The following is a 13,731-nucleotide window of genomic DNA, read 5'->3' on the forward strand; positions in this document are numbered from 1 at the left end:
TATTTCTTATTTTCTTTGTGTTTCCCTTCCTCTCTCTGTCTGTCTGTCCGTCCAAAGCAGCATTCCCTTCCCCTCCATTTCCCTCCCCCCCCCCCACCAGTTCCCTGTGCAGCAGCATTAGCGTTTCTTCTACCCCCCCCTTTCCCTTCCCCTTCCCGCGGGCCGGACTACAAAGGTGGTGATTCCAGCAGCGCTTTTATCAGTCTCCACACGCTGCTTCGGGCCCTTCTACTGCCCTGATTTACTCTGGCACGTCCCTGATGACATCATCAGAGACGCGGCAGAGCAAATCAGGGCAGTAGAAGGGCCCGAAGCAGCGTGTGGAGACTGATGTACACGCTGCTGGAATCGCCATTCGGGCCCGCGGGAAGAGAAGGGGGTGGGTGGCAAAGGAGAAACGGAGATCGGCGGCGGCGGCAGGAGAAACGGAGAACGTCGTCTGGCTGCGGTCCGGCTTGTGGAGGCGATAGGCTGGTGATGTATTAGCGCACATGCGCACTCCTTAGGCCACAGACCTACAGCGCACAGAACACGCAAATAGGAGTGCGCATGTGCGGCTAGCTCTTTATTATATTAGATAATAATTTTACTGCTGTACTTAAAACTTTTATTGTCTTTTTAGTTAATATGCTGTATTCTCATTTTAATATTGTACTTCGTTGATTGTCCAGTTTTTCTCTCTTGTGTAAACCGCCTAGAATTCTTTTGATTGTGGCGGTATACAAAAATAAAGTTATGTTATATTATGTTATCTTATAAGTTATGTTATTATATGTTTTTAAACTTCAACTGCCACTCTCCACTGTAGTATTTCAGTTCTAAGTATACATGTGATGTACTATGGACCTCTTATCACATGTTTCAAATACAAAGGGGTCCTTTTCCTAAGGCGAGCTGGCCGCTTTATTGCACGCTAAATGCTAAAGCGTCCATAGTGAAAGGACCCCATAGTCACTTATCTCTAAACAGCAACAGTTTTTTCTGTTTCAATCACGGGTTCTCTTGTTGGGACATTTAGGAAACCTTCAGATTGATTTATTCTGTAACGCTCTGCCTTATCCCAGGACAAGCGGGCGGCATATCCCCACACGTGGGTGACGTCATCCACGGAGCCCACGTGTGAGAATATCTGCCCGCTGTCCCTGCTACAGTAGACAACTGTGCCTTCTGTTACAAAGCATCGATTATTCTGTTCCCCAACCGTTAAGGCCTCGCTCCGTCTGCCCACGGTCTGGATTCTCTCTTCCTTCCCTGCAGCCGTTCAACGGTCACTGTTTCTCTTTCCCTACCTGCAAGCGATATGGCGCAGTCTCTTCTCAGCTCTCACCGTCTGATCTTTTGCAGTGGATTGCGGCTGGAGCGGCTGGACGTGGTGGAGTTCCTGCAGCAGGAGTTGCAATGTGGGGACACGGCGCAGGTACCGCTCCGGTACAAACCCCCCCGCTGTGTTCGGAGGTCGTGATTGCGCGGGCCCCAGTGTTGACATTGACTTCTGTAGCCTCCAGCCTTGTCGAAGTAAGTGCTAGCGGCCGGCCTTTCCTCCTGCTCTCTCTTCCTTTTCTGGTCAATGGTTGACTCTTTTCTTGGAAAAAAAACCAAAACAAAAACTGCAGATTATGTACAGGATGCAGGCATGGTTTATTATACCGTCAATAAATCTACAACCTTATTACCAACCAAGGGACCCGACAAGGTCCATGTTTCGGATAACACGCCTTCATCAGGGGTCCATGGTGGATAAGGTATTGAATACAACCACACTCTCAAAACGTTTTGCAGCACAGCAAACACACATACCATGTAAGTGCTACGGAGTAATTCACAAATAATCTCCCAAAAAATGAATGGAAACAAAACAGGGATTAACAGGAGGTACATGGAGGTACTTGAGAGGGTCCAGAGAAGAGCAACTAAGCTAATAAAGGGCATGGAGGACCTCTCATATATTGACAGACTGAAAAAGCTAGGGCTTTTCTCCCTGGAAAAGCGGAGACTTAGAGGAGACATGATAGAAACCTTCAAGATCATGAAGGGCATAGAAAAAATAGACAGGGACAGATTTTTCAAATTAAGGGGATCAATAAGTACAAGGGGGCACTCAGAGAAATTGAAAGGGGAGAGGTTTAGAACAAACGCCAGGAAGTTCTTTTTCACACAGAGGGTGGTGGATACATGGAACGCGCTACCAGAGGATGTGATAAACAGGAGCACGCTACAGGGGTTCAAAGAAGCTTTGGATAGGTACTTGGAAGACAAAGGAATTGAGGGGTACAGATAAGAGTAGAGGTAGATTATAGGGATGGGATTAGAGGTAAGTTACAAAATTAATCAGGGACCACTGTTCAGGCACTAGGCCTGATGGGCCGCTGCGGGAGCAGACCGCTGAGCAAGATGGACCTCTGGTCTGACTCAGCGGGGGCAACTTCTTATGTTCTTATATTGTGAAAATTATCACGAGGTAGGAAAAAGCCTCATATCCCCTCCTCCAGCCCAACAATATATTGAAATTGTAGATAAAAAGGAGGCTTTATAGGGGGTAAATGTAATCACTGGCATAAAAAAAACCTCCTCTTATAATATTTCACTAAACAAAAGCCTTGTGCAATGCAATGAAATCCCTGAGTTGTTTACAATGCATTGAGAGACTAGGAAGTAATTTAGCAACTAGTGCTTAAATATTCTCATCAGAACAATGCTGGTTATGTCAAGAAGAAATATCTCACACGTCAGGACGTACAGGTGATCAATCTTATAAAATATACAAGATTGAATTAACCACATTACTTATCTTTAGTGGAAAATCATCTTAGCTTCACTAAGAGTCTGTTGTGGCTTGTTGCTTTTGGAGAAGAAGATAGATGATTCTCCCCTGCAGCCAGATTTTTTTTTTTTTAAATTTATAATTTTGAATACTTTACAATATCCAGCAATTCCAAAGGAAAAAAGGAAAATCACATAAAGCAATACATAATCAAATCATACATACATAATTCCTTTTAAGCCCACATTAATGGGGAGCACATTTTACTATTTCTCATCAAATAAATTCAAGAAAATAAAGGACAATAATTCTCGGTTCACTCTAGAGAACCTTGAATCATTCCTTAAAATGGGATATTAATTTGAGTTAATTCTCCTCATATTCTCAGCTAGATGAAACAAATCTCATTTCTTTTCTCTTGCAACTAAAAATTGTTGTAGTTGTATAGGATCCCAAAAAGCATACTCAATATCTTGTAATTTAACCAAACATTTACAGGGAAATTTCAGGTAAAAGGATGCCTCCAGGGCCAAAACTCTATCCTTCAATTTTAGAAATTCTTTCCTCCTCAATTGAGTGGTCCTGGATGCAGCCAGATTTTTAATACAGTAGTTCATTCATATAGCATCCCAAAAACAGTGTCCTATAAATCTTCGATCTTTTTTTTTTTTTTAAAGAACATTTTTAGGTCTTCAGAAGTGTTTTCAACGGCTAAAATACTTTTTTTCTCAGTCCAACATCCGAGTATCAAATCATTTGATTTAGCTCAATTCTTATTATTTTATTGTATAAAACTCTGTAAGTGTATAAATATATATTCTTCTGTAAGAATAAAGGCCTCAGAAACACCTCCTCCGCCCTTGATAATGAATTTGTATCTGACAGGAATTACGGTGTAATATATTCCTCACTGGCCTTAATTCATCTCTACTTTTTACAGATACGTTATTTATTCTTTTTACTCTTTTCAAATATTTCAACCATTCATCTTCAGTATCCCAAAATATAAATATGTTTCAAACGATGAATTTTATACTTAAATTCATCTCAACTTTGATCGGACCTGGGAGCTGCGGATCCGACATGTTTCGCAATGAACTTGCTTCATCAAGGATCCCCCCCCCCAGTGCCGCTACTGCCATCCGACTCTCCCTAAATTCTTAAGAACGTACAGTTTTAAAATACTTTTTTGGCACTCCCTCCTCATTAGACCCGTTTATATTTTCTTTAAAGTGCTTTAAGTGAAAATTTTCATAATACATACAGAAATCCAATCATTAAATAAAAATATTAATCATCCAATTTCCCCCTCCCCCCAATAAAATACATGTATTCATCAGAAAGGAAAACAATGTTCATTCATTACAATAATTCTCTAATGACCCCCCAGATCTTTATAAAGTTGTTATAATTACCTTTCTGTACAGCAATTGCTCTTTCCATTTTAAAAAAGAATTGAAGAATTGTTGGGTAGGGGGGAAAGGGTTACAATTTCTACTTTAAGGGATTATATGTATAAGAATGTGAAGTGCTATATATTTTTTTAGTAATGTAATGTTTTAATATTATAAAAAAGTATACAAGCTGAATATCCAAAAAAATCAAAAAAATAACCAACAAATATTCAGAATAAAGCTGCTAATAGTGGAAGGAAACAGGCTGAAAGGCAAGTAACTAACATGGAGAAAAAGACCTCAGTGTTTCAAGGAAACAACCAAGAAACTATATGTTCAGTTATAAACTGCCATACAAAACACATCCCATCTTCCCGTGGAAGATTTTTTGAAGCAGTTGCTCTCTTTCTAAAGATATTCCCCTGACGCAGCCACATGCGAAACAGGGCCTGTCGGGAATACTGAGTTCATTCTTTGAAAAGTGTATCTGGTTCCGTATTGGAGCAACGGATATTTATTTCCACTGCTTGTGGAAGATGAATGGAAGATAAGTGCAAGTTTTTACAGTTTTTTTGCTGGTTTTTTTTTTTTTTTGCAGTTTAACTTGTGTATTTTAAACTGTATCTTTATGAATCTTTTCCATGGAGTTTTTTGACCTGGGATGTGTTTTGTATGGCAGTTTATAACTGAACATATAGTTTCTTGGTTGTTTCCTTGAAACACTGAGGTCTTTTTCTCCATGTTAGTTACCGTATTTGCCGGCGTATAAGACGACTGGGCGTATAAGACGACCCCCCAACTTTTACAGTTAAAATATAGAGTTTGTTATATACTCGCCATATAAGACTATCCCTTCTTCCGCACACCTTCTGCACAACAAATAAAACTTAAAAGAACATCAGAATTTATTTCAACAATTTTAATTAATTCACTAAAGCATAAACAATAAACTAGAACAATAAACCCATGGGAGCTGCCATGCTATTTGTTTTCTAAACTGTTAACCAAACTGAAACTGTCAATGATAGAAGGAAGATAACACATAGAGGGAGAGAGCAAGTGCCGGGCAAGTCCCTAGCAAGTTTGCTGGCATGACAGTTTCCCTTTAAAAGCCTTCAAAAGCCTCCTGTTCGCCCCCGCAACTTCCTTAAGGGCTAGACTCCACACACGGCCGCATGTGCGAGAGACGTAGTAAAGAGAAAAGGGGTGGGACCAGAGCGCCGCTGCTTCCCGCTGCGCAGGATGAAGGAGCTGGCACCCTTGTCACACTGATGTCCCGCCATGGCCCCGCTGATGTCCCGGCAGGTTTACTAGTACCGTAAGCACCGTAAGGAGGTAAGGAAGGAGATGTTAGGGCATGTAAAATATAGAGTTGCGCGGGGACAGAAATCCCACCCGTCCCCACCCATCCCCGCGAGGAATCCCACCCGTCCCCACCCGTCCCCGTGAGGAATCCCTCCATCCCCACCCGTCCCCGTGAGGAATCCCCTCCGTCCCCACCCGTCCCCGCGAGGAATCCCCTCCATCCCCGCCCGTCCCTATAAACTTCAGAAATAGTTATTTCATTTAATTATGCTACTGAATTAAAGGCTCTGGTAGAAACCCATTTACAAATAAGCAAAAAGACTTTATTAATTTGAAAATATTAATTGGGAAGAATACATACTTTGTAAACGGGTTTCTACCAGAGCCTCTAATGTTTATAAATTTTTATCAACACAACTAATATACTACTTTATCCTGAAGCAAAAAAAAAAAAGAAATAGAATTCTTTTCCTACCTTTGTTGCCTGGTTTCTGCTTTCCTCATGTTCTCATTCAATTCCTTCCATCCACTGTCTCTCTTCCTTCTGCATCTTCCATTTGCTCTGTTACTGTGCCTCTCCCTTTCTTCCCCCTTCCAAATTGGTCTGGCACCCATCTTCTTCTCTCCGCTCCCCCCATAGTCTGGCATCTGTCTTCTTCCCTGCCAGCGTCTTCTCCCTACTCTCTCTTCCTCATTTCCTTTCAATGTCCTTCTCCCCCCCATCTTCCCCATGTCCTTTCAGCGTCCTTCTCCCTCTCTGTCTTCCCCATGGCCTTTCAGCGTCCTTCTCCACCCCTTTGTCTTCCCCATGTGCTTTCAGCATCCTTCTCCCCCCTCTGTCTTCAAGTGCTTTCAGAGTCCTTCCCCCCCCTCCTGTCTTCACCATGGCATTTCAGTGTCCTTCTCCCCCCCCTCCTTCTCTACCGCCCCGGGTGCAGCACAGCCAGCCAGGTCCCCTTACTTTTGTGGCACTTCCCCGACCGACCGACAACAGCCCGGGTCCGACAAACCTCCCTGCCCTTAACCGCGAATCTAAATTACCTTCTTACAGCTGCTGTAAGAACGTAATTTAGATTCGCGGCTACAGGGCAGGGAGGATTGTCGGACCCGGGCTGTTATCGGTCGGTCGGGGAAGTGCCACAAAAGTAAGGGGACCTGGCCGGCTGTGCTGCAACCGGGGCGGGGCGGGGCGGACCGCCCCCCTCCCTTGGTAGCCACTCGAACCGCGAGGCTACTTTCCTTCTCCTTACCTGCCCTGCCTGCAGCACAGAGCCGAACAGAAGTCTTCCCGACGTCAGCGCTGACGTCGGAGGGAGGGAGGGCTTTGTTTAAGCTTTGTTTAAGCCCTCCCTCCCCTCCGACGTAAGCGCTGACGTCGGGAAGACTTCCGTTCGGCTCTGTGCTGCAAGCAGAGAAGGTAGGGAGAAGAAGAGCCGCGCGACTGAGTACATCCAGCCCCGCAGGAGCCCCGCGACCCTCGGAGGCGTCCCCATGGGATCCCCGCGACCCTAGGGGGCGTCCCCACGGGATCCCCGCGACCCTAGGGGCGTCCCCACGGGATCCCCGTGACCCGAAGGGGGAACCCGCGGGTCCCGCGGGATTCCCGTCGTCCCCGTTCCCGTGCAGCTCTCTAATGTAAAGTAAGGGCATGTAAACAGTACCCGGCGTATAAGACGACCCCCGACTTTGGGGAGGATTTTAAGGTACTGAAAAGTCGTCTTATACGCCGGCAAATATGGTAATTGCCTTTCATCCTGTTTCCTTCCACTATTAGCAGCTTTATTCTGAATATTTGTTGGTTATATTTTTGATGTTTTAATATTAATCACTTGTTTGTCAGTTTTAAAATGAATAAAGAATTTAAAGTGCTTTAAGTGCTCCTTGTTAAACCAACATGTTTTTTTCAATATAAAAGCTTTCAACTTATATTTTTTGGGCGGTTTTTGCTTTGTTGTTCATCTCGGGAAGGGACCTGTCACTCCGACATGTTTCGCCCGAAGGCTGTATCAAGAAAAGTCCCCTGCAATATAAATGTCATTTTATTAAAAACATTTTTTCATCATATTATAGTCTTCTTAGAGGGATAACCCCTCCACAGTATACTATTTTAATATTATTTTTTAAATTCTTTATTCATTTTTGCATATTACAACAAGTGTATTAGATAAAATCATATTAACTTATAAATATACACTTGATTAACTACCATATAACACATTAAATATAACATTTCATTACATAGTTATCTAATATAATAAAATGATAGGCCGCGCATGCGCACTAAAAAAATCGTGTTCCCTGATACCGTCGCGGAAACACGAGTGCGCATGCGCGGGTTTTACGTCACCTGCTCTCCATCTCGCGCCACCAACGATCTCTGTTCCTCACTGCCAAAACCACCACCTCCTCCTTCTCGACGGCTCACCCGCTTCTAAAAATAAAGAGAAAAGCACTACACTGCGCTAACGCTGGCTTTGCTGTCTTCTGTCCACTGCGGCCCGCCATCTCTGACTACTTCCTGTTTCCGCTAGGGTTGGCCGCAGTGGATAGAAGACGCCGAAGCCAGCGGCTGTAGCCGCCGATCTCCGTTCTTCTGGGGGGGGGGTCTGGGAGGAGAGGGTTCGCGGCCACTCAGCGCCCCCAACGAGGAGCCCTGCAACTTTCCGCTGCCCGGGACACGAGTCATTTGCCGCCCCCCCCCCCTTCCCTTACCGCGGGCCCGACTGGCGATTTAAGCAGCGTGTCAGCACTCTTCACACGCTGATTCGGGCCCTTCTACTGCCCTGATTTGCTCCGGACGTGCCAGAGTAAATCAGGGCAGTAGAAGGACCCGAAGCAGCGTGTGAAGAGTGCTGACACGCTGCTTAAATCGCCAGTCGGGCCCGCGGGAAGGGAAGGGAAGTGAAGGGGGGGGGGAGGCGGCAAAGGACTCGGACCCGCATTTGTAGTCGTGACTGTGGGAAGGGAAAGGGGGTAGAGGAAACGCTACAAGAAGAAAGACACAGGGGAAGGTGCACAGGGAACTGGTGTGGGGGGAGGGAAATGGAGGGGGAAGGAATGCTGCTTTGGACAGACAGACAGAGGGAGGAAGGGAGACAGAATGAAAAGAAGAAAGACAGGGGCAGGGAGATATACAGAAAGACAAACAGACAAAGGGGGCCAGGAACAGAGACAGACAGAAAGAAAGACAGCGGGAGTCGCGTCAGGAAGGGTGTGCGATGCCGCAGAGGGAACTTTTCCAATGGGTGCAACTGGGCAGCTGTCGGGAGCCTCTGATCAGAGGCAGAGCAAGGTAAGTGTATCATAGGGATAAGAAGGAGGAGGGGGGAGAAAAAGGAAGGGACGCCTACTGCTGGACAGGGGGAGAAGGAAATAGGTGCTGATGGACAGGGGGGGTGAAGAAAAAGGAACAGAGGCCTAATGTTGGACAGGGGGAGAAGGAAGGTGCTGCTGGACAGGAGGGAGGTAAAACAAAGGGAGAAGGGCTGCTGCTGCATAAGGAGAGCTGTGAAGGGGTGGTGGTGGGCACAGGGGAGGTAAAAGGAAGGGAGAATGGACAGGGGGAGCAGGCAAGGGGTGGTGATGGACAGCCAAAGAAAAAGAAAGAAAAAAAGCAGCTAAGGAGAGAGAGAGAAAGAAATAGAGAGACACACACACATATATTCTAGCACCCGTTAATGTACAGAAAGCGGCCAAGGGGAGAGAGAGAGAAAGAAAGAATGAAAGACAGACATACATATATTCTAGCACCCGTTAATGTAACGGGCTTAAAGACTAGTATTCTAAAATATCTTAAATATTATGTATTACACCTGATATCTAAACAATTATTATTAAATAGAAACCCTCCCATCCCATCCCCTCCCATAACAGAATTTCATACAAATACAGTGAGACTATTGACACATTCATATGCATTATGAGATAAATAAAAATAATACCCACCCTTTTCCCTTCTATCAAATATCTTACCTTGGGAAAATGTTATCATTCATTACAAAAGTCTGTTAATGGTCTCCATATTTTTATTTTATTATTATTATTATTCTTTATTATGATTATTCATTACAATAATAATAAATATTCATGAATATCCACAAAAACTCTGTATATAAAATACATTGAAACATATATAAGGTAATAAATCAGTTTGATCTAGTCCACATTATAGTGGTCGCCAGAATTTTAACTAGGAAATCACCTCTATAAATAATCTACCATCGTGGACAGGCAAAATTGTAGCTTACTTTATATATCACAGTATACAGGGACAACACCTGCGGGGTCCCGCAGGGCTCCCCCCTATCCCCCACCCTATTCAACATCTACCTGGCCTCCCTAGGCAACCTTCTTCATAACCTCAAGCTCAAATTCTTCATTTATGCAGACGACATCACAATATCCATCCCACTAACCAACTTTTCACATGAAATACTCGACCACACTACAAACATTCTCAACCAGATCGAACTCTGGATGCTAGCATTCAGACTGAAACTAAACCCCGATAAATCTAAATTCTTCCTAGCCACCCCCAATGACAAAATCAAAGAAACTACAATTCAACTGAAAGGAATGACCTTCCCCCTCGAACCAACCTTAAAAATCCTGGGAGTCACCCTGGACAAAAATCTTTCCTTAGAAAATCACACCGACCTCGTCATCAGGAAAAGCTTCTCTGCACTTTGGAAACTTCGCACTATAAAAAAATACTTCAATGACACTTCCTTCCGCCTTCTTGTACAATCCTCCATCCTTAGCATTCTAGATTACTGCAACATCATATACCTTAACGCCACGAAGAAAACAACCAGAAGACTAAAAATAATCCAGAATACCGCCGTGCGCCTCATCTTTGGCCTAAAGAAATGGGAACACGTCACCCCATTCTACCACCAACTCCACTGGCTGCCTTTCGAGTCTAGAGTCCTTTACAAATTCGCATGCTTCTGTTACAGGGCTGTAAATGGTTCCTCACCAAGTTACATCAACCCTCACTTCAACCTCTACCGCACCAACAAGAAATCCCGTCGTATTCAGCTGTTCGCCTTCCCCTCACCCAAACTTTGTCACTTCAAAAGATTCCTTGACAGAACTTTCGCCTTCCAAGCAGCCAAGCTGAACCCATGGCTAGCACAAATGATACTAGAGGCCCCCACTTACCTCGGGTTCAGAAAATCACTTAAAACTTACCTATTCAGCAAACAAGACCCGAATTGTTCCCCCCCCCTGACAATAACTCCCCCCCTCCCCAACCCGGCCCCCTCATGAGGCCTTCCCCCTTTGCCCCCACTTTCCTCATCCTCTGTCTAGTTCAAATAAAGCTGATAAATAATTGAAATTCTGTTACTCTGTAATTCTAATAACAAATCTGTAATTCTGACAAATAATTGTAAATCTGCCTGTCTATGCAGACCCTAATATAACTCGATGTAAACCGCCTTGAACTCGCATGGGTATGGCGGTATATAAGAATAAACTATTATTATTATTATTATTATTTACTTAGTTACCCCTTTTATTTTCATTCTGAACAAAGTTTTGTTTGATGTAGTGCAAATCAAATAAATGTCTAAGCCAGGGGTGTCCAATGTCGGTCCTCGAGGGCCGCAATCCATTCGGGTTTTCAGGATTTCCCCAATGAATATGCATTGAAAGCAGTGCATGCAAATAGATCTCATGCGTATTCATTGGGGAAATCCTGAAAACCCGACTGGATTGCGGCCCTCGAGGACCGACATTGGACACCCCTGGTCTAAGCGGTCCCATGTGTTGTCACCTACTTGCGCTGTCTCTCTTTCAGGTCCTCCTGGTGAGTGGGGGCCCTGGTCAGAATGTTCTGTGCCTTGTGGTGGCGGCTACAAGAACAGGACACGGGCGAGTGTCGTCCTGCGCAGGATCGAGTTCTCCACCTGCAACCTCCAGGCCTGTACCAGTGAGTCCGCTCTCCCTCTCCTTTCTGCCTATTTCAAGTTTACTGAAAGTTTCAAGTTTATTGAAATTTTGATTTAAACGCAATATCAAGTATTTTCTTTTTTTTTTTTTTCCCATTATTTTTTTATTTTCAAATTTTACATAAAGTGTACAAAATATTAAAATACAATTGATAAATACATAGTATCACTTTTATATCTAATACATCATATATCTAAATATAATTTTCCCCCTCACCCTCCCCCCACCCTTTTATTACTTTTCATATAATATTTTTAATTTTCAAATTTTACATAAAATGTACAAAATATTAAATTACAATTGATAAATACACAATATCATTTTTGTATCTAATACATCATATTCTAAATATATTTTTATCCCTTCTCCTTCCTCCCACCCTTCTATTATTTTTCATTCATATATTACATATTGTATAACATATTATAACATATTATGTATAATTTATCAAGTATTTTCAATGCGTATAACAATAATAATTTGGGGGGGGGACAAATAAAACCGTTAAAAACCATATACATACAATTTTATCCATAGTTACATTAAAGATACGTAAAGAATTAGAGGTTAAATTACATTTGATTTAAAATAAACAATTAAAATAGAATAACAATTAGGGAAGAACAATTTTTTATGAAGACTTAGTAATTGTTAAGGAGAGACCTGATCTAAAAGTGAATAGGAGAATCAAAAGGATTGTCTGATCTAAGATTCATAAGCATCTTTATAAAGATAGCTTTTTAGATTACTTTTAAATTTTTCTAAGGAGGTTTCAGCGCGCAAATAGATTGGAAGTTTGTTCCAAAGCTGAGGTTCCTGTAAGCAAACCCTGCATCTGTGCTGGAAATCCTGGAAACGTGTCACTGGGAATGCTCAGGCTGTAAAGGCCGTAAGTCTTGATGCTGGAAATGAGTGGTTCTGGGCTGTCGGGGCCGGCGTTTGTGGTGGGCAAACAGGGCAATTGCCCTGGGCTCCCCCCCCAGTGGCATAGCCAGGGTGAGAGGCACCCGGGGCAGTGGCTCCCTCCCCTGCCCCCTCCTGCTCCTTCCCCGATCCCGCCACCCGCTCCTTCCCCGCTCCTGCCTGCTGCGTGCAACCCCCTCCCCTTCCCCCGTACCTCTGGTTGAAGTGGGTGCTCGCGGCAGTCAACAATGTGCTCCTCGCAACCCCGTTGGCTCTCCCTCTGCCGTCACTTCATATGCACCTAGGCGCCTGGAAGTGACGTCAGTGGAAGAGCCGATGGGGTCGTGAAGAGCACGTTGTTGTCTGCCGTGAGCAACTTCAACTAAAGGTGTGGGGGAAGGGGGGCGCACACGTGGAGGGGAGAAATGGGGAGAGGCGGGGGGCAGAAAGGAGGAGAGGTGCCAGCGCCCCCACCAACATGGTGCCTAGGGCAGACCTATTACACCACTGAGCTCCCCTGCCCTAGGGAGCCCCAAACCTGACTGAAGTTGAAAGAGGGATAGCCTGCAAGCAAGCTTTGGGGCCCCCCTCCCTAGCACCTGCCCTGGGCCCCAACTTGTCTAACACTGGCCCTGAGCGCTGTGTACTTCAGTTCTCGGGGCAATGTGGAATGGCGGAAAAGCCAGAGACCATCTTTGTGCATTTCAATCTAATCCGCTGGATCCACCCAGACAGTCTGGTTTTCCAGATATCCACAATGAATGTGCACGAGACAAATTTGCATCCTCTTCCTCAGCTGTATGCAGATCACATCATGTATATTCATTGTGGATATTCTGAAAACCTGACTGTCTGGGTGTGGATGGGCACGGATGCGAAATGGGTACGCACATGCGTGTCACGTCATCACGTTGCACATGCACAGATGCACTCCAGACTCGGCCCGAAGAGACGGGGTTTGCGTGGGGCTGGTAACCATAATCTTGTTTCTAAAAGTAGTTAATCTTGGTTACAAGTACCTGGCAGAAGACCCCAAAATAAGATTCCATGCTACTGACTCTCAGGGATAAGCCGAGCTTTCCCCAAGTCTAACTGAAATAACAGCTTGTGCACTTCACTTCTACACTAGCTGTTTTTACCTCTTTCAGGAGTTTCTTTGGCCCATTTTACCTTTTATTATTTAAAGACATGATAGTGATGGGGTGGGAGTGGGAGTAGGACAGGTACTTAAAGCAGATGGCCTATTGGGTGGGAAAGCATTTGGGCAATACACTTCCCCCTCCCCATTCGCGGTTTCGACACTCTCGATTTCACATATTCGTGATTTTTTGGGGGGGAGGGGGACCCCCCCCCCAAAGTTTAGCACGTTCCCACCTCTCTCCAGCCTTCCTCCCCGCATCCCGGCCTTACCTG

General features: G+C 44.5%; 1 protein-coding gene across 1 annotated transcript in view; it reads left to right on the forward strand.

Moving 5' to 3' along the window:
• Positions 1–13,731, forward strand: part of LOC117354948 (SCO-spondin-like) — a 441,431-nt gene that overhangs the window by 265,639 nt on the left and 162,061 nt on the right. Inside the window, 2 exon segments of the mRNA XM_033932909.1 lie at positions 1,345–1,515; positions 11,264–11,395. Coding sequence (XP_033788800.1) covers positions 1,345–1,515; positions 11,264–11,395 — 303 coding nt within the window.

This window comes from Geotrypetes seraphini, chromosome 2 (genome assembly GCF_902459505.1).
Source record: "Geotrypetes seraphini chromosome 2, aGeoSer1.1, whole genome shotgun sequence".
Classification (NCBI taxonomy): Eukaryota; Metazoa; Chordata; class Amphibia; order Gymnophiona; family Dermophiidae; genus Geotrypetes; species Geotrypetes seraphini.